At 38.0% G+C, this 19,149-nt stretch overlaps 11 protein-coding genes across 11 annotated transcripts, besides 1 other annotated feature; 7 read left to right on the top strand and 4 right to left on the bottom strand.

Annotated features, from left to right (window-relative positions):
• Window positions 1-103: 103 nt before the first annotated feature.
• Window positions 104-3,118, top strand: KAP114 (karyopherin KAP114; the record flags this gene model as incomplete). The annotated part of the gene is made up of 1 exon (NM_001181107.1): window positions 104-3,118. One exon carries the CDS (start codon window positions 104-106, stop codon window positions 3,116-3,118), a length of 3,015 nt encoding a protein of 1,004 aa, NP_011273.1.
• Window positions 3,119-3,271: 153 nt separating this feature from the next.
• Window positions 3,272-4,024, top strand: DOC1 (anaphase promoting complex subunit DOC1; the record flags this gene model as incomplete). Its single annotated transcript, NM_001181106.1, has 1 exon — window positions 3,272-4,024. The coding sequence occupies one exon, from the start codon at window positions 3,272-3,274 to the stop codon at window positions 4,022-4,024; it is 753 nt and encodes a 250-aa protein (NP_011274.2).
• Window positions 4,025-4,210: 186 nt separating this feature from the next.
• Window positions 4,211-7,093, top strand: CSE1 (importin-alpha export receptor; the record flags this gene model as incomplete). Its single annotated transcript, NM_001181104.1, has 1 exon — window positions 4,211-7,093. One exon carries the CDS (start codon window positions 4,211-4,213, stop codon window positions 7,091-7,093), a length of 2,883 nt encoding a protein of 960 aa, NP_011276.1.
• Window positions 7,094-7,389: 296 nt separating this feature from the next.
• Window positions 7,390-8,187, bottom strand: HAP2 (transcription activator HAP2; the record flags this gene model as incomplete). The annotated part of the gene is made up of 1 exon (NM_001181103.1): window positions 7,390-8,187. One exon carries the CDS (start codon window positions 8,185-8,187, stop codon window positions 7,390-7,392), a length of 798 nt encoding a protein of 265 aa, NP_011277.1.
• Window positions 8,188-8,445: 258 nt separating this feature from the next.
• MTO1 (tRNA modification protein MTO1) lies at window positions 8,446-10,455 on the bottom strand (the record flags this gene model as incomplete). The annotated part of the gene is made up of 1 exon (NM_001181102.1): window positions 8,446-10,455. The coding sequence occupies one exon, from the start codon at window positions 10,453-10,455 to the stop codon at window positions 8,446-8,448; it is 2,010 nt and encodes a 669-aa protein (NP_011278.2).
• On the top strand, window positions 9,938-10,474 carry YGL235W (uncharacterized protein; the record flags this gene model as incomplete). Its single annotated transcript, NM_001181101.1, has 1 exon — window positions 9,938-10,474. The coding sequence occupies one exon, from the start codon at window positions 9,938-9,940 to the stop codon at window positions 10,472-10,474; it is 537 nt and encodes a 178-aa protein (NP_011279.1).
• Window positions 10,475-11,140: 666 nt separating this feature from the next.
• On the top strand, window positions 11,141-13,549 carry ADE57 (bifunctional aminoimidazole ribotide synthase/glycinamide ribotide synthase; the record flags this gene model as incomplete). Its single annotated transcript, NM_001181100.1, has 1 exon — window positions 11,141-13,549. The coding sequence occupies one exon, from the start codon at window positions 11,141-11,143 to the stop codon at window positions 13,547-13,549; it is 2,409 nt and encodes an 802-aa protein (NP_011280.1).
• A 231-nt stretch (window positions 13,550-13,780) lies between these two features.
• Window positions 13,781-16,513, top strand: SEC15 (Rab GTPase-binding exocyst subunit SEC15; the record flags this gene model as incomplete). Its single annotated transcript, NM_001181099.1, has 1 exon — window positions 13,781-16,513. One exon carries the CDS (start codon window positions 13,781-13,783, stop codon window positions 16,511-16,513), a length of 2,733 nt encoding a protein of 910 aa, NP_011281.1.
• A 220-nt stretch (window positions 16,514-16,733) lies between these two features.
• TAN1 (putative tRNA acetyltransferase) lies at window positions 16,734-17,661 on the top strand (the record flags this gene model as incomplete). The annotated part of the gene is made up of 2 exons (NM_001181098.1): window positions 16,734-16,790; window positions 16,849-17,661. The coding sequence occupies 2 exons, from the start codon at window positions 16,734-16,736 to the stop codon at window positions 17,659-17,661; spliced, it is 870 nt and encodes a 289-aa protein (NP_011282.1).
• Window positions 17,662-17,706: 45 nt separating this feature from the next.
• Window positions 17,707-18,279, bottom strand: EMC4 (chaperone EMC4; the record flags this gene model as incomplete). The annotated part of the gene is made up of 1 exon (NM_001181097.1): window positions 17,707-18,279. The coding sequence occupies one exon, from the start codon at window positions 18,277-18,279 to the stop codon at window positions 17,707-17,709; it is 573 nt and encodes a 190-aa protein (NP_011283.1).
• A 151-nt stretch (window positions 18,280-18,430) lies between these two features.
• Window positions 18,431-18,874, bottom strand: YGL230C (uncharacterized protein; the record flags this gene model as incomplete). The annotated part of the gene is made up of 1 exon (NM_001181096.1): window positions 18,431-18,874. One exon carries the CDS (start codon window positions 18,872-18,874, stop codon window positions 18,431-18,433), a length of 444 nt encoding a protein of 147 aa, NP_011284.1.
• Window positions 18,875-19,018: 144 nt separating this feature from the next.
• Window positions 19,019-19,123: an origin of replication (ARS702; Autonomously Replicating Sequence).
• The last annotated feature ends 26 nt before the right edge of the window (window positions 19,124-19,149 follow it).

Here is a 19,149-nt window from a genome sequence, read left to right on the forward strand (position 1 = left end):
GGGTATACTAGGAAAAAAAAAAAAAGATACATATGGATGTATATGACCTGCATACACGATCCGAAAATCTTGAACGTAATTGTAACACTATCAACACATTAAAATGGATATTAATGAATTGATAATAGGTGCTCAATCAGCTGATAAACACACTAGAGAAGTTGCGGAAACGCAATTGTTACAGTGGTGTGATTCCGATGCATCTCAAGTGTTTAAAGCGCTGGCAAACGTTGCCTTACAGCACGAAGCTTCTCTAGAATCGAGACAGTTTGCTTTATTGTCGTTAAGAAAATTGATCACCATGTATTGGAGTCCAGGATTTGAATCATACCGTTCTACATCGAACGTCGAAATAGATGTTAAAGATTTTATCCGAGAAGTGCTACTGAAATTATGCTTAAATGACAATGAAAATACCAAAATAAAAAATGGTGCATCTTACTGTATTGTTCAGATATCTGCGGTTGATTTTCCTGATCAATGGCCGCAGCTTTTAACAGTTATTTATGATGCTATCTCTCATCAGCATTCATTAAATGCGATGTCTTTATTGAATGAAATTTACGATGATGTCGTATCTGAAGAAATGTTCTTTGAAGGCGGAATTGGCTTGGCGACAATGGAGATCGTTTTCAAAGTACTCAATACAGAAACTTCTACTTTGATAGCCAAAATTGCTGCTTTGAAGCTACTTAAAGCATGTCTTCTACAAATGAGCTCCCATAATGAGTATGATGAGGCGTCACGAAAAAGTTTTGTCTCCCAATGTTTAGCTACTTCTTTACAGATATTGGGACAATTGTTGACTTTGAATTTTGGAAACGTAGATGTTATTTCTCAGTTGAAATTTAAATCCATTATATACGAGAATTTGGTTTTTATTAAAAATGATTTCTCTAGAAAGCATTTCTCAAGTGAATTACAAAAACAGTTCAAAATAATGGCAATCCAAGATCTGGAAAACGTTACCCATATAAATGCAAATGTCGAAACTACTGAAAGTGAACCCCTTTTAGAAACAGTTCATGATTGTTCTATTTATATTGTAGAATTTTTGACTAGTGTTTGCACTTTGCAATTTAGTGTTGAAGAGATGAACAAAATTATAACATCTTTAACCATTCTTTGTCAGCTAAGTTCTGAGACAAGAGAGATATGGACAAGCGATTTCAATACATTTGTATCGAAGGAAACAGGCCTAGCAGCATCATATAATGTTAGAGATCAAGCCAATGAATTTTTTACTTCATTACCCAATCCTCAACTTTCCCTAATTTTCAAAGTTGTTTCCAACGATATAGAACACAGCACGTGTAATTATTCAACTTTAGAATCTTTACTATATCTCTTACAGTGTATTTTGCTTAATGATGATGAGATAACTGGTGAAAATATCGATCAATCTTTGCAAATTTTAATAAAAACGTTAGAAAATATCTTAGTATCACAAGAAATACCAGAATTAATATTGGCGCGTGCAATTTTGACTATTCCCAGAGTACTAGACAAATTTATAGATGCATTACCTGATATCAAACCCTTGACATCTGCATTCTTGGCAAAAAGTCTTAATTTGGCGCTAAAATCTGATAAAGAGCTCATTAAATCCGCAACATTAATAGCATTTACGTACTATTGTTATTTTGCCGAACTAGATTCAGTCCTTGGACCAGAGGTCTGCTCAGAAACCCAGGAAAAAGTAATTCGAATAATCAACCAGGTTAGTAGTGATGCCGAAGAGGACACTAATGGGGCTTTAATGGAAGTATTAAGTCAAGTCATTAGCTACAATCCGAAAGAACCTCATTCAAGAAAGGAAATTTTACAGGCTGAATTTCATCTTGTGTTCACGATCTCATCCGAGGATCCAGCAAATGTACAGGTCGTTGTACAAAGTCAAGAATGCTTGGAGAAACTATTGGATAATATCAATATGGATAATTACAAAAATTACATTGAATTATGTCTCCCATCATTTATTAATGTGCTAGATTCCAACAATGCAAACAATTATAGATACTCACCCCTGCTATCATTAGTCTTGGAATTCATCACAGTTTTTTTGAAGAAAAAACCCAACGATGGATTTTTACCAGATGAAATAAATCAATACCTATTTGAACCATTAGCAAAAGTATTAGCGTTCTCTACTGAAGATGAGACCCTACAGTTAGCCACGGAGGCATTCAGCTACCTGATTTTCAACACAGATACACGAGCCATGGAGCCAAGGTTAATGGATATCATGAAGGTTCTAGAAAGGCTGCTGTCTTTGGAGGTATCGGATTCAGCCGCTATGAACGTCGGTCCATTGGTAGTTGCCATATTCACAAGGTTTTCAAAGGAAATCCAACCGTTAATAGGAAGAATTTTGGAAGCCGTTGTGGTAAGGTTAATTAAGACACAAAACATTTCTACTGAGCAAAACCTTCTTTCTGTATTATGCTTCTTAACGTGTAATGATCCTAAACAAACGGTGGATTTTTTGTCTAGTTTCCAAATTGACAATACTGATGCTTTGACATTGGTGATGCGAAAATGGATAGAAGCCTTTGAAGTCATTAGAGGTGAAAAAAGAATCAAAGAAAATATCGTTGCTTTGAGCAACCTTTTCTTCCTGAACGACAAAAGGCTACAGAAAGTGGTTGTCAATGGTAACTTGATACCATACGAAGGGGACCTGATCATTACAAGATCAATGGCTAAGAAAATGCCAGACAGGTATGTACAAGTTCCACTTTATACCAAGATCATTAAATTGTTTGTTTCTGAGTTAAGCTTCCAAAGTAAACAACCGAATCCAGAACAATTGATCACAAGCGATATTAAGCAAGAAGTGGTAAATGCTAATAAAGATGACGACAATGATGATTGGGAAGATGTAGATGATGTACTCGATTACGATAAGTTGAAAGAATATATTGATGATGATGTCGATGAAGAAGCAGACGACGATTCAGACGATATAACGGGACTCATGGACGTGAAGGAATCTGTTGTTCAGCTACTGGTAAGATTCTTTAAAGAGGTTGCAAGCAAAGATGTGAGTGGCTTCCATTGTATTTACGAGACTCTATCCGACAGTGAACGTAAAGTTCTTTCAGAAGCCCTTTTGTAGCTTATATACATAAGCCGTGGAGATATCAGATGTAAAGTAGTTAGAGTAGAAAAAATGCGGCAAAATAAGCGCCGTCTATATAAAAGAAAGAAAGTGTTAAATAAACTGACCACAGAAGGTGGCAAAAATAATACGAGATTTAGAAGTCAGATAATGGACCCGATTGGAATAAACAAAGTCTTGGACCATTTAGCACCCTCAGAGCTTATCAAACCTGTTAAGAGTTGCCATAATAAACCTTCAGTGTTGGTGTTGGATGACAGGATTGTGGATGCGGCAACCAAAGATCTCTACGTGAATGGGTTCCAAGAAGAGATTCAGTATCAGAATCCTACACCGGAGAACTTGCAACATATGTTCCACCAAGGTATTGAAATATTGGATTCGGCAAGGATGATCAACGTGACACATTTAGCGCTTTGGAAGCCTTCTTCTTTTAAGTTGGGGAATCCTGTGGACTTTGCTCTAGATGATAACTACGATACGTTTTGGCAGAGCGATGGAGGGCAACCACACCAATTGGACATTATGTTTAGTAAGAGAATGGACATCTGTGTCATGGCAATATTCTTTTCGATGATTGCGGACGAGTCCTATGCTCCAAGCTTAGTGAAAGTTTACGCGGGGCATAGTCCTTCTGATGCGAGGTTTTATAAGATGCTTGAAGTGAGAAATGTGAATGGCTGGGTGGCACTAAGGTTTCTAGATAATAGGGAGGACGACCAGCTGCTGAAATGTCAATTCATCAGGCTTTTGTTTCCAGTCAACCATGAAAACGGAAAAGATACACATCTGAGAGGCATAAGGCTATATGTTCCATCTAATGAGCCACATCAAGATACCCATGAGTGGGCACAGACCCTCCCAGAAACTAACAATGTCTTCCAGGATGCTATATTACGTTAATAATATGCCGTTTATGATATTTTCTTCCTTGCTATTACCCTGCCTTTTGCTTTTTTTTTTTCACTTCAATTGCAGGGATTATGGAATAAAAAAAAAGTTGAAAGTAGTATAAACACAAGATCAAAAAGTGGCAAAGAGGACCCGCTCTGTTTATTGCTACTCAATTGTAGAAGAGAAAATAGTAGGATGTCCGATTTGGAAACCGTAGCTAAATTTCTGGCCGAATCAGTTATTGCTTCTACCGCTAAAACTTCGGAAAGAAATTTGAGGCAGTTGGAGACGCAAGATGGATTCGGTTTAACTTTATTGCACGTTATTGCTTCCACAAACCTGCCGTTATCCACCAGATTAGCAGGTGCTTTGTTCTTCAAAAATTTCATCAAGCGCAAGTGGGTAGATGAAAATGGTAATCATTTGCTGCCGGCTAACAACGTAGAACTGATCAAAAAGGAAATCGTTCCTTTAATGATCAGTCTACCAAATAATTTGCAGGTCCAAATAGGAGAGGCAATTTCCAGTATTGCTGACTCTGATTTTCCTGATAGGTGGCCTACACTTTTGAGTGATTTAGCTTCCAGATTGAGTAATGATGATATGGTGACGAATAAAGGTGTCCTTACAGTGGCACATTCTATTTTTAAAAGATGGAGACCTTTATTTAGATCAGATGAACTTTTTTTGGAGATTAAATTGGTTCTTGACGTGTTTACTGCTCCATTTTTGAACTTATTGAAAACGGTCGATGAACAGATAACAGCGAATGAAAATAACAAGGCATCGCTAAATATTTTATTTGATGTATTGCTAGTATTAATTAAACTATACTACGATTTTAATTGTCAAGATATACCAGAGTTTTTTGAGGATAACATTCAAGTGGGTATGGGTATCTTCCATAAGTATTTGTCATATTCTAATCCTTTATTGGAAGACCCTGACGAAACTGAACATGCGTCTGTCCTAATAAAAGTAAAGTCCTCTATCCAGGAGCTGGTTCAATTGTACACAACAAGATATGAAGATGTCTTTGGACCTATGATCAATGAATTCATACAAATAACTTGGAATCTTCTGACCTCAATTTCAAACCAACCTAAATACGACATCTTAGTATCCAAGTCCTTGTCATTTTTGACTGCAGTAACACGTATTCCAAAATACTTTGAAATATTCAACAACGAATCTGCCATGAATAATATCACAGAACAAATCATTCTGCCAAATGTTACACTACGTGAGGAAGATGTTGAACTTTTTGAAGACGATCCAATTGAATATATCCGTAGAGATCTGGAAGGTTCAGATACCGACACTAGAAGAAGGGCATGTACTGATTTCTTGAAGGAATTGAAGGAAAAAAATGAAGTGTTAGTCACAAATATTTTTTTGGCGCATATGAAAGGGTTCGTTGACCAGTACATGAGTGATCCATCCAAAAATTGGAAATTTAAAGATCTTTATATTTATCTATTCACTGCATTGGCCATTAATGGGAATATTACCAATGCCGGTGTTTCATCCACAAACAACTTACTAAATGTTGTAGATTTTTTCACCAAGGAAATTGCCCCGGACCTTACTTCCAACAATATTCCTCATATTATTTTGAGAGTGGATGCCATAAAATATATCTACACTTTCAGAAATCAGTTGACCAAAGCTCAGTTGATTGAACTAATGCCCATTTTGGCCACCTTCTTACAAACAGATGAATATGTTGTCTACACGTATGCTGCCATTACTATTGAAAAAATTTTGACTATTAGAGAATCAAATACGTCTCCTGCTTTTATTTTTCATAAGGAAGATATTTCGAATAGTACAGAAATTCTTTTGAAAAATCTTATTGCATTAATCTTGAAGCATGGCAGCTCCCCTGAAAAACTAGCTGAAAACGAATTTTTAATGAGATCAATCTTTAGAGTTTTGCAGACGTCAGAAGATTCCATTCAACCTTTATTTCCTCAGTTGTTGGCACAATTTATTGAAATTGTAACGATAATGGCAAAGAACCCATCAAATCCAAGATTTACTCATTACACTTTTGAATCTATTGGTGCCATCTTGAATTACACTCAAAGACAAAACTTACCACTACTTGTAGATTCTATGATGCCAACATTTTTAACGGTTTTCTCCGAGGATATTCAAGAATTCATTCCATATGTGTTCCAAATCATCGCATTTGTTGTTGAGCAGTCTGCAACAATTCCAGAAAGTATCAAGCCGTTGGCACAACCTTTATTAGCACCAAATGTATGGGAATTGAAAGGTAATATTCCTGCCGTGACAAGGCTACTAAAGAGTTTTATAAAGACAGATTCATCGATCTTCCCCGATCTAGTCCCTGTTTTAGGTATTTTTCAAAGATTGATCGCATCAAAGGCTTATGAAGTTCATGGGTTTGACTTATTAGAGCACATCATGCTTCTAATCGACATGAACCGCTTGAGACCATATATTAAACAAATCGCAGTTTTATTATTACAAAGATTACAGAACTCTAAAACAGAAAGGTATGTTAAAAAATTAACGGTATTTTTTGGTTTGATATCTAATAAATTAGGCTCTGATTTTTTGATCCACTTTATTGACGAAGTGCAAGATGGGCTTTTTCAACAAATATGGGGTAATTTTATTATTACCACATTACCTACTATTGGTAACCTGCTAGATCGTAAAATTGCATTAATTGGTGTTTTGAACATGGTTATAAACGGCCAATTTTTCCAAAGCAAATATCCAACTTTGATTTCAAGCACAATGAATTCCATTATAGAGACAGCATCATCACAAAGTATTGCAAACTTGAAAAACGATTATGTTGATTTAGATAACTTGGAGGAAATCTCCACGTTTGGTTCTCATTTCAGTAAGTTGGTTAGTATTAGCGAAAAACCATTCGATCCTTTGCCTGAAATCGATGTCAATAATGGTGTGAGATTATATGTTGCTGAAGCACTAAACAAATATAATGCTATCTCTGGGAATACATTTTTAAATACCATTTTGCCTCAATTGACCCAAGAAAATCAAGTAAAATTAAATCAATTATTAGTTGGTAATTAACATGGTGTAGAGAATTATATATAGATGAAAATGGAGCTCTTTTGAATAGCTGTTTATATGTAGATAGAGTAAGCAAAAATGAAAAAAGAAAAGCACGTAAATACGATCGCAATATGGTTTCTTTTCCAGCGGAGTACATAGGTCTGTTAGAAATGAAACGAAACGAAACGAAACGAGATTGGTAAAAGTACATATACATATTGATTCAGATTAAATAGGCCATATGGATACCATGTGGTATAAGAGGGCACTTTTAGTTCTTTTAGGAATGATATTAACATTGGAATATTACAAAATTATGTTTTTTTGTCTGCTGCAGCTGCGGTGGAAGTAGCATGCGGCTGTTCTTGTATTATTTTAGTAGTGATTTTTTTATCCTCATGACTATCGTCAGGATCATCGCTAGCCCCACTTTTCTTCGATTTCATGGCTTTGATCTCAGCGGCTGTCAAGAACCTCCCACCTTCACCACGAGGTCTTCGCATCGCATGTTTATGTCGAGATTCGTGTAAGTATGGCTTTCGTTCTCTTGATATTCGTAGCTTTTCCTCTAGTTTAGCTCTTGCATATCGCCTTTTCAAAATTCGGTAGTACTGCTTGGCATTAACATAAAATGGTTGCTCTGCTATAGCGGTTCCTAAAACATCGCTTTGCAAGTTTGGTTGATTTTGGGTGTACTGGGCTTGAACCACCAATTGCTGCTGCTGCTGCTGCTGCTGTTGTTGCTGTTGTTGTTGATGAGGAGGAGGCGGTAAAGTAGTCACTGCAGAGAAACTAGTAAAGTCGGCAGATGGTTCCATCGTACTGACACTGGAAGATGTATACTGTGACTGTTGTTGTGGTTCCAAGGAGTCCATAACTCTATTCTGTGATGCCCGCAATCTGTTAAACAAAAACAAATCTTCTTCATTTGTAACCCGTTGATCTTCGCCTCTTGGAGAAGGCGCTTTTCCCATATCCAAGGGCATCTCTATGGGCTTCTCTTGAAGAGAGGGACTGCGTGAAGCTGCTGCCGTTGATGTTGCAGCCGCTGTATCAGATTGCAGATCTGTTTCTAATGGATGAAATTTCGCATCCGTTTCGTCTGCTGACATGGCGTTCTTGTTCCTCTTCCAAAAAGAAATGCTTTTCCAAATACAGATGCGATTAGTAAATCAAATTATAAACGACAGTGAGTTGCCCTTTTGCAAGTACCTTCAACACAAACACTTTATTTATTCATCGAGGTCCCCTTGTAAGGGAGAATTAATGTTACGATACAAGAAGTTTTCCGGGTAAGATTGCTAAATAACGAATTTGATGGTTACATACAATGAATTATTTACATATACAAGCTAACGATTAAAGGATATTTACATGACTGGTTGGCTTGGCTTCCGTGCCACACGGTAGAGTTCAAATAGGGCTGCCGCAGTGATACCTTGAATCCGTCTTGCTTGGCCTATGGTCAATGGCTGTACGCGGTTCAAGAGTAGTTTGCATTCAGTGGAAAGCGTGGGTAACTGACGGTAATCGTAATCTTGCGGCAACAGCATATTTTCGTCTGCCTGAAATGCCTTCACAAACTGGTTCTGTTTGACAATGTAAGGTTCGTATTTACCTTGAATGTTAATTTTGGTGACAACATGCATTGGGATGTCCAGCAAATTAATGGGTAAATCGGGAATGCACTCGTAGAGTTTATGTAGATCCATATCTTTGAATCTGAATATTTCCCAAGCAGATCTGTTTTCAGCCTGTGGCGCGATATTAGCCTGTAGTAAGCTAGACCATTTTTGAGAGCTTAGCTTGAAATTTTGAAGCGCCCGTATTGTTTCATCATATAGGTGCTTGTCTCTTGAATATTGACTTAAACGGACAGGAGATATAATCCCTAGTTGAGCACCAATGGGCGTCAGTCTGAAGTCTGCGTTATCGGCTCTTACGCTGATTCTGAATTCTGATCTGGAAGTAAACATTCTATATGGTTCTATGACGCCATTATTGATTAGATCGTCAATGAGCACACCAATGTACGCTTCGGACCTTTTCAAGACCAATTGCTCCCGTTCTTGGCGCGATAGTAATCCTGCATTGATACCTGCAATGATCCCCTGTGCAGCGGCTTCCTCGTAGCCTGTAGTACCATTTATTTGTCCGGCCAAGAATAGTCCATCCACCAATTTTGTTTCCAAGCTAGGCTTTAATTGCCGTGGGTCTACGTAGTCGTATTCCACGCCGTATGCCGGCTGCAAGATCTCAACGTTTGCCATGCCCGGGATGAGCCTCATCATTTGTAACTGGACATCCTCAGGCATAGAATTGGATATCCCGTTCGGATAAATGACGTCGGAGTTGAAACCTTCTGGTTCCAACCATATCTTATGGGAAGATCTATCAGGAAACCTTAGAATCTTAGCTTCGATGGAGGGACAATAGCGGGGGCCTTTGATGGTCGTGTCCTGAATATGAATGGATTGATGCAAGTTATTGCGCAAAAAGTCGTGCATTTGAGGTGTGGTATGTGTGCCAAAGCAATCCAGTTGCTTCGTGGGTTCGACTGACACGGTTTCATTCAGAAAACTCATAGGGACAGGCAACGCATCTCCCTTCTGGACCTCCAGAGCGCTGAAATCAATGGATTCCTTGGCCAGCCTAGCCGGAGTGCCTGTTTTCAAACGCCCTAACTGAAAGCCCACCTCATTTTGTAGAGTATTGCTGATCCCATATGTTGGCTGCTCGCCAATTCTTCCTGCTGCAATACGCTTGTCGCCGATGTGAATTTCTGCACTGAGAAACGTACCTGTAGTGATTATGACCTGATCTGCCCCAACCTGGGTACCGTCATCCAGAACCACACCTTTGATGACCTTGTGGCCACATCCGGGGTCATACAAGATCAAGTCAGCAACTTTGTTCTGCAGCAGAGACAAGTTGGGGTGTGCTTTCTTGTCGGAAAGTTCCCTTTGCATGTATTTCTTATATAACTCTCTGTCTATCTGGGCTCTGGGCCCCCACACAGCAGGACCCTTGCTTCTGTTCAGCATTTTGAATTGCACTCCAGCGAGATCAGTTACTTTGCCCATCAGCCCATCGAGAGCGTCGATTTCCTTTACAAGGATGCCCTTACCCACTCCACCAATAGAGGGGTTGCACGAACACTTACCAATATCTGTTAACGATGGTGTAATGAGAGTAGTATGCGCACCAGTCCTAGATGACGCAGCTGCAGCTTCGCAGCCTGCATGTCCAGCACCGATGACCACGACCTGTGTCTTGGTTGTGGGTTGGAAGCTTGTCAAAGAAGATATGGTCAACCGCCTCCTGAGGACCTGTAAGGGAAATGAAGTACACGAAGACGCCAAGGTTGTTACACGCAGCATCGTTCTTTGGGGCGTTTAGCTGGTATTCTGCAGAAACTATTGGATGCCCTCAAGATTTAAGTGAAGAATTAAACCGCACTTATCCGTCTGTGAAAGATGCCACCATACGTTACCAACCATAAAGAAAGTGGCCGCACACAGGTACCTTAGAGAAGCCACAAGGGCTCGATTACACGGTGGCGATCAAGAGCCATACAAAAGTAGAAGACCCCCGGATGAAGAAGCACCTCTTTGTACGTTCCTTCTGCAACGCCATATCTAAGTAACAAGAAAGAAGCCACAGCATTACTACAACCCCACACAGGGACAGACAGATATCATAAACTTGAATCTACTATATCATACTCTAATAACTACCTAAGCGTTAAGAAATCGTCTAATCTTCAACTGCCGTTGTTCATACCGTGACTAATAGTGGCAGTAAGCAGCTTTTTTTTTTTTTCAAAATTTTTCATTTTTTTTTTCAGTTGACTCGCCCCGTCGGTAGTGACAAGTGCCGACTGACTCGTGTCCTGGTAATAACAGCAATAATGAATATGCGATGGGCTTGAACTTGGTATTTAAACTATGTTCAGAGGCAAGTGCAACCGCTGTTAACCGTCCCAGGAGCTACCACTAGTAGCGCAGTTATTTCTTATTACTTTCTTAATCATAGCTTAAGAGAACCATTCTCCCTCCCCTCACAATGCTCAACATTCTCGTTTTAGGAAACGGTGCAAGAGAACACGTTCTTGTCACCAAGCTGGCTCAGTCACCCACCGTGGGTAAGATCTATGTCGCTCCAGGTAATGGAGGGACCGCAACCATGGATCCTTCGCGTGTGATAAACTGGGATATTACGCCAGATGTCGCCAATTTTGCTCGTTTGCAGTCGATGGCTGTGGAACATAAGATCAACTTGGTCGTTCCTGGTCCAGAATTACCTCTAGTCAACGGCATCACCTCCGTGTTCCATAGCGTTGGTATTCCCGTTTTTGGACCTTCCGTCAAAGCCGCTCAGTTGGAAGCTTCCAAGGCTTTCTCCAAGAGATTTATGTCAAAACACAATATTCCAACCGCGTCTTATGATGTCTTCACTAATCCAGAAGAAGCCATTTCATTCTTGCAAGCTCATACTGACAAAGCTTTTGTCATCAAGGCCGACGGGATCGCTGCTGGGAAAGGTGTTATTATCCCATCTAGCATCGACGAGTCCGTCCAAGCTATCAAGGACATAATGGTCACCAAGCAATTCGGTGAAGAAGCGGGCAAGCAGGTTGTGATAGAACAATTCTTGGAAGGTGATGAAATCTCTCTACTCACCATTGTTGACGGGTACTCTCACTTCAATCTCCCCGTCGCACAAGATCACAAGAGGATCTTTGATGGCGACAAGGGCTTGAACACCGGTGGGATGGGTGCCTATGCCCCCGCTCCTGTGGCCACACCATCTTTGTTGAAGACCATAGATTCACAGATTGTGAAGCCTACGATTGATGGGATGAGACGTGATGGTATGCCCTTTGTTGGTGTGCTGTTCACCGGGATGATTTTGGTGAAGGATTCTAAGACAAATCAACTTGTTCCCGAAGTGTTAGAATATAATGTCAGATTCGGTGACCCAGAGACACAGGCTGTTTTGAGTTTACTTGATGATCAAACCGATTTGGCGCAAGTGTTTTTGGCTGCTGCTGAACATCGTTTGGATTCCGTAAACATAGGAATCGATGACACAAGATCTGCCGTTACTGTCGTAGTGGCTGCAGGTGGTTATCCTGAATCATACGCCAAAGGTGACAAAATTACCTTGGATACCGATAAATTACCTCCACATACACAAATCTTCCAAGCAGGTACCAAATACGATTCCGCCACCGATTCTTTATTGACCAATGGTGGTAGAGTTCTTTCTGTGACCTCCACTGCTCAGGACTTGAGAACAGCAGTAGATACAGTATATGAAGCCGTCAAATGCGTCCATTTCCAAAATTCTTACTACAGAAAGGACATCGCATACCGTGCGTTCCAAAACTCAGAATCATCAAAAGTTGCCATCACATACGCAGACTCAGGTGTCTCTGTTGATAATGGTAACAATCTCGTACAAACTATCAAAGAAATGGTCAGATCCACAAGAAGGCCAGGTGCAGACTCTGATATTGGTGGTTTTGGTGGTTTATTCGATTTGGCTCAAGCAGGTTTCCGTCAAAACGAAGATACCTTACTAGTAGGTGCTACAGATGGTGTCGGTACTAAATTAATCATTGCCCAAGAGACCGGGATTCATAATACTGTCGGTATTGACCTGGTGGCCATGAATGTTAACGATTTGGTGGTACAAGGTGCTGAGCCTCTATTCTTTTTGGACTACTTTGCCACTGGTGCTCTTGACATTCAAGTTGCCTCTGATTTTGTGTCCGGTGTTGCTAATGGTTGTATTCAAAGTGGTTGTGCTCTTGTGGGTGGTGAAACTTCGGAAATGCCCGGTATGTATCCACCCGGCCACTACGATACTAATGGTACCGCTGTTGGTGCTGTATTAAGACAAGATATCTTGCCCAAGATAAATGAAATGGCCGCAGGAGATGTTCTTCTGGGTCTCGCCTCTAGCGGTGTTCATTCTAATGGTTTCTCTTTGGTTAGAAAAATTATTCAACATGTAGCATTACCATGGGACGCTCCATGTCCATGGGATGAATCTAAGACGTTAGGTGAAGGTATTCTTGAACCAACAAAAATTTACGTCAAGCAATTATTGCCATCAATTAGACAAAGACTACTACTAGGTTTAGCTCATATAACAGGTGGTGGTTTAGTAGAGAATATCCCAAGAGCTATTCCAGACCACCTACAGGCCCGCGTTGATATGTCAACCTGGGAAGTACCCCGTGTCTTCAAATGGTTTGGTCAAGCAGGTAATGTTCCACACGATGACATTTTAAGAACCTTCAACATGGGTGTTGGTATGGTTTTGATTGTCAAGAGAGAAAACGTCAAGGCTGTTTGTGATTCATTGACTGAAGAAGGTGAAATTATTTGGGAGCTTGGTTCTTTGCAAGAAAGACCAAAGGATGCTCCCGGTTGTGTGATTGAAAACGGAACTAAGCTTTACTAATCAACAATATTAACTTTATAATAGATTCATATATGCGCGTACATATATTATATACAATTTTTCTACACAAGAATGCTTAATAAAGATACGATAATTTTTTGTTCGCTTTTACTTTTCCGCATAATTCTTCCAGAAAAATACAATAATAAAAGGACAATTAATACCTTTAACGAGCGTAAAATAGTAGCAAGAGAATACTGTTGAGGAGTTGTAGCGAATTAGCTGTCAATAATGGACCAAGAAGGCCAGCCATTGCTTTCAAAAGATTTTCAGCAGGTTTTACTGGCTACTGCATCCGGAAACAATTCATCGTGGACAGAAAGGGCTGTTCTCAACAATGAAAGTACAGATGCAGTGAAACACGAACCTGCGCTGGGCCAAAATGATGTGTTTGATTTAGATCCTTTATCCTTTGATAAGTGGGTACCTTTTTTAAGAAGGGCTCTTGATAAAAATCAATTGGACCCCGTAATTGATGAATTGGAAAATTCAATTGAGGATAACTTTCAAGGTCTGGAATTGCAATTATTACAAGATTCCCAAATGAATGATAAGCTGGAAACATCTATAGACGAAATTGCAAACATCCAAGGTATGGTGCAAGACACTTTATCCAGTGAAATTTCCAAATTTCAAATAAGATTGAGTGAATCAGCTAATGAACTAATTGTCAAGAAACAAATGTATGTTAATAACAAAAAAATTTCACTAAAAATTTCAGAAGCAACAATTTTAATCACTAAGGTTGTTAGAATCTTGGAATTATCCAGCAAATGTCAAGAATTGATCACCGAAAGAAAGTTTTTCAAAGTTTTACAAAACTTGGATAGTCTGGAGAAATTGTATCTACAAGAATTTAAGAATTATAATTTCCAATTTTTAATTGAAATTTACAATTCTATACCATTTTTACAGAAAGTCACCAAGGATGAGTGTATAAATTTGATAAGGAATTCTCTAAATTTAAATTTAGGGAAGAACTTGATAAAAGTGGGGCAAGAATTCGTGGCAATTTATGAGAATGAATTACTTCCGCAATGGCTCGAAACGAGATCTAAAATGAAGTTGACAAATTTCAAATTTAATTCGCCTATAGAGATCTCCATGAGAGATGAATCCTTTCTAGCAAAGCTAAACTTGGGTGAATTTTTCCAGTTAGATGACTTTCACGATTCTATAATGATTTTTCAAAACTTAAATGAGTTGAGCGTCCTCTCTGGAGAGTTTAACAAAGAATATGAACTGAGAAAGACAAAACTAATGTATCCATTGATATGGAAGAAGAATAAAACAGCTGCATATCAAATGGATTCGTTATTACGGGGTACAGGTACTACTCCTGGATCAACCGCGCATGACGTTTCCACAGATGATCCTTTCACACAAAGTCTAAGTTTACACTTTTTGCAGGATTACTTTTTGAAAATTCTCGGCTTCTTATTATATGATATTAATTTGAATAAAGCTACAGAATTTATCCTCGTTGATAATAACTATAATTCTACAAATGAATTTTGGGATGGACTCATGGACAGGTTGTCACCATATTTGAGTTATTTCATAGATGAGAAGCTGAAAACAGAAGAAGACATGATTAAATTGAAAGATTTTCTTTGTATTTATGTTGCCATTTTAGAAAATTTCAAACTGAACATCGAACCTTTATATAAAATTTTGGTTTCAATTTTCGAGAAATTCTGCTCTGTTTCCTTGAGAGCTTTTGACGATGAATTTCAAATCTTGTTAAACGATGATGATTTTATGCCTTTATCCATTAATGACAAGACATTATATGAGAAAGTTTTGAAGATTTGCTGGATGAAGGAGGGCGAACACCTTTCCCTGCCAGATCCAACCAACGGAGAGCCATTTGCTGTGACTTTGCCTTTTTCTCCATTATACCCAATGACGTGTACACTTGCTAAGAAAACATATTCTAAAATAACCGCATTTCTTTCCATATTTTATCGTCATGAGCTACACACTTTGAATAATATTTTGGTCAAAACAATGGACGATATATTTAATGATATCGTCAATAAAAAAATTCGTTCTAAACTTGAAAGTACGTCGAGAGAAGAAATTGCACAAATCTTAGTCAATTTAGATTATTTTATCATAGCAGCAAAAGAATTTAGTAACTTCATGACAAGAGAGAATATTTTACAAAACCCGGATATGGAAATACGGTTATCCTCGATAAAATATCTTGCGGAAAGCAGAAAATTGGCAGAAACAAAGTTAATTGAATTAATCGATTCTAAGATATCAGATATTCTTGAAACTATTGAAATTGACTGGCAAATAACGGAGGTAAGGCAAGACCCGGATATCTCCATCATTGATCTGGCACAATTTTTAGAAATGATGTTTGCCAGCACGCTACAAAATTTACCATACAGCGTCCAAACATTATTGATTTTCCGTGAATTTGACTCCTTGACGAGACAATTCATGGGTCTATTATTGCATGACACACCAAGTACAATTACACATGAAAGCATAATGAATTTTGAAGTTGATGTCAATTATTTAGAGAGCATTATTCCCAGAATTTTCCCCTCTACACCAGGTACTATAGATAGTAATGGATACCAGTCGCCAATGACCCCTTCGACGCCTACATTTCCAAATGCCAACGGTGTTGACGCACCAACATTATTTGAAAATAATATCAAATCGCTAGAAGCTACATTTATGGAGTTGAAGCAGTGTATAGAGTTATTAAAGACTCAGGGAAAAGATTATAATGAACCAGAAATAAGATTAAGAAAATATTCAAGAATTAGACAGGAAGATGCGGCTCTTTTGTTGAGCAAGATTCAGCACTTCGTCTCATCTGTAGAAGGAGCTAACGGCGATGACACTAGCGTAATGGATAGTAGCAGCATATTCAACTCTGAATCAGCGAGTGTCATTGACTCTAATACGAGTAGGATAGCCAAATTTTTTAATAGACGTTAAAAAATTAGATATTATCTCAGTATAATCATTTGTACGTTCATAAGAAAGAATTTCGGACAGTCTTGAGTTTTTTGGTTTTAGCATCGAAAAAGTTCACTTCAAATAAATTTTTTTTTTATCATTGAATAACTCTTTATTTTTCACGTCAACCAAATACATCTCAAAAGTCTACTATATATTGAAAAGTATCATACAATTAGTGTAAATAAGTATCTTAATTATGGGTGAAAAACGTAACCGTAATGGTAAGGATGCAAATTCCCAAAACAGGAAGAAAGTATGTCTGTCTGCACACGAATTAGAGTTCTTTAAGTACTAACGATCAAAAGTAATAGTTTAAAGTATCTTCCGGATTCTTAGACCCTGGTACGTCTGGAATATATGCCACATGTTCTAGAAGACATGAACGTCAAGCAGCCCAAGAGTTGCAGCTTTTATTCGAAGAAAAATTTCAAGAACTCTATGGGGATATCAAAGAAGGAGAAGATGAAAGTGAAAATGACGAAAAGAAAGATCTATCAATTGAAGACCAGATAAAAAAGGAATTACAAGAATTGAAAGGTGAAGAAACAGGCAAAGATTTATCTTCAGGGGAGACAAAGAAGAAAGACCCCTTAGCCTTCATCGACTTGAACTGTGAGTGCGTGACATTTTGTAAAACAAGAAAGCCAATTGTTCCCGAAGAATTTGTGCTAAGTATCATGAAAGACTTAGCGGATCCCAAAAATATGGTTAAACGTACTAGATATGTTCAGAAATTAACACCTATTACGTACTCTTGTAATGCAAAAATGGAGCAATTAATCAAGTTGGCCAATTTGGTTATTGGGCCACACTTTCATGACCCTTCGAATGTTAAAAAAAATTATAAATTTGCTGTAGAAGTGACAAGAAGAAATTTCAATACGATTGAAAGAATGGACATCATTAATCAAGTTGTGAAGCTGGTCAATAAAGAGGGTTCTGAGTTTAATCATACTGTGGACTTGAAGAACTATGATAAATTGATTCTAGTGGAATGTTTTAAGAGCAATATCGGAATGTGTGTAGTCGATGGGGATTATAAAACCAAATATCGTAAATACAACGTTCAACAGCTTTATGAATCGAAATTCCGAAAGGATGAAGATAAGAGTGTAAAACAATAATCATATATGAAACAGAATAGATATTTTATATAAGTATATACGCTCTCAATCGGAAAACCATTGTAATCCATTATTATAATGAGCAATTCGTTCCCAGGGTAGCCAATCACCCTTAGCGTTAGGAATGAGACCCATTGAATTTAGTTTCCTGTATCCAATGTACATTAAGACGCCTTGGAATACGATATACATGAACATAGCAGTTTGCACTTGACTTTGTGTTGCTTTATTACCCAACACTGGTTTGAATGCACTCCTTGTTGAAAATATTGCTTTAATGGGTCCAGAGAGTAGCATGAGGGCAGTCATTATAGGAATGATTTGTAAGGATGTACCGGACATATACGACATAAAAATATTCATCGGAATAGATTTGGCTGGTTGTAACGCAATTTGCCATGCCTTCTGTACTTGTAATACTGTTATTTGGTTTTTTTGTGCCAAAGAAGTAGTTTGAGATGTAGCATCTTGTTGTTTTCTTGTAACATTTCCTTTAGAGGAATTACCTTCAAATCCTGGTGGTGAAGGTAATGTGTTTGAGTTCTGAATGTTGTATTTTTCGATATACTTGGTGTCCAATAGGTGTTTAGCCCATTCGTAAGGCTCCTGTTCACTCATTTCTGTTGCTTATATCGTTTGGCTTTATTTTAACCTTAACTGATATTATGTTCAACTTTTTTTCATTCTATTTATATAGAAAAGAATACGCTTTTTTTATTATTTATGAAAGGAACATGAAAAAACTACGAATGTACAAAAGCAGAGATTGCTAGAGAATACATTGGTCAAGAATTTTCGCATATGGAACGCATTGCTCTTTTAGATGGGCTGTTAAATAATCGTAATTTAGGTTAGTTATTGCCCTTTGCGTCTTCCGTGGAACAATGTTGGTCCAATAAATTATAAAGAAAAGAAATTGGATAGCACAAATAAAAGAGCAAGCGATAATGCAAAACATTAAAAGTCTGTTTTCCATTAGTTTGTAATATTCTGAGGTCATCAATAAAAACCATTTTTTCGTTCTTGTAAAATTGTATCTCTCATCTGTATTGGATTTTTCGACCATTTGAAAATCATCCTTGCTTTTTCCTTTATATTCAGTCGAGGAATCATTTGCTGTATTAGGCTCTGGTTGAGAAACCTCTTCAAGGCCCTTTTTTGGGTAGGCTTTCAATAAATGTAGAACATTGCCGGATAGTGTAATAATTCCCATTATTATGGTTTTGTTTTGCCTGGTTTGGGCCTGACTTTAGTTATATGATTATTTTTGTATAGATAGCTATAAGTTATTGAAAGTAAGCTAGACAATAATTTTTGGTGAATAGTTGGTGAACATTCCTGAACTACAAAGGACTATTGTTATATTTAGTTTACTTCAATTGGCCCCCAATAGGCTTCGTAATTTTTACATGTCACAAAATTAAATAAGGCAAAACGAGAAACAAAATATTAAAAATGTAGGAAAAAAAAAGTCAAAATTGGTTTGAC

Source organism: Saccharomyces cerevisiae, chromosome VII (assembly GCF_000146045.2).
Source record: "Saccharomyces cerevisiae S288C chromosome VII, complete sequence".
Lineage (NCBI taxonomy): Eukaryota > Fungi > Ascomycota > Saccharomycetes > Saccharomycetales > Saccharomycetaceae > Saccharomyces > Saccharomyces cerevisiae.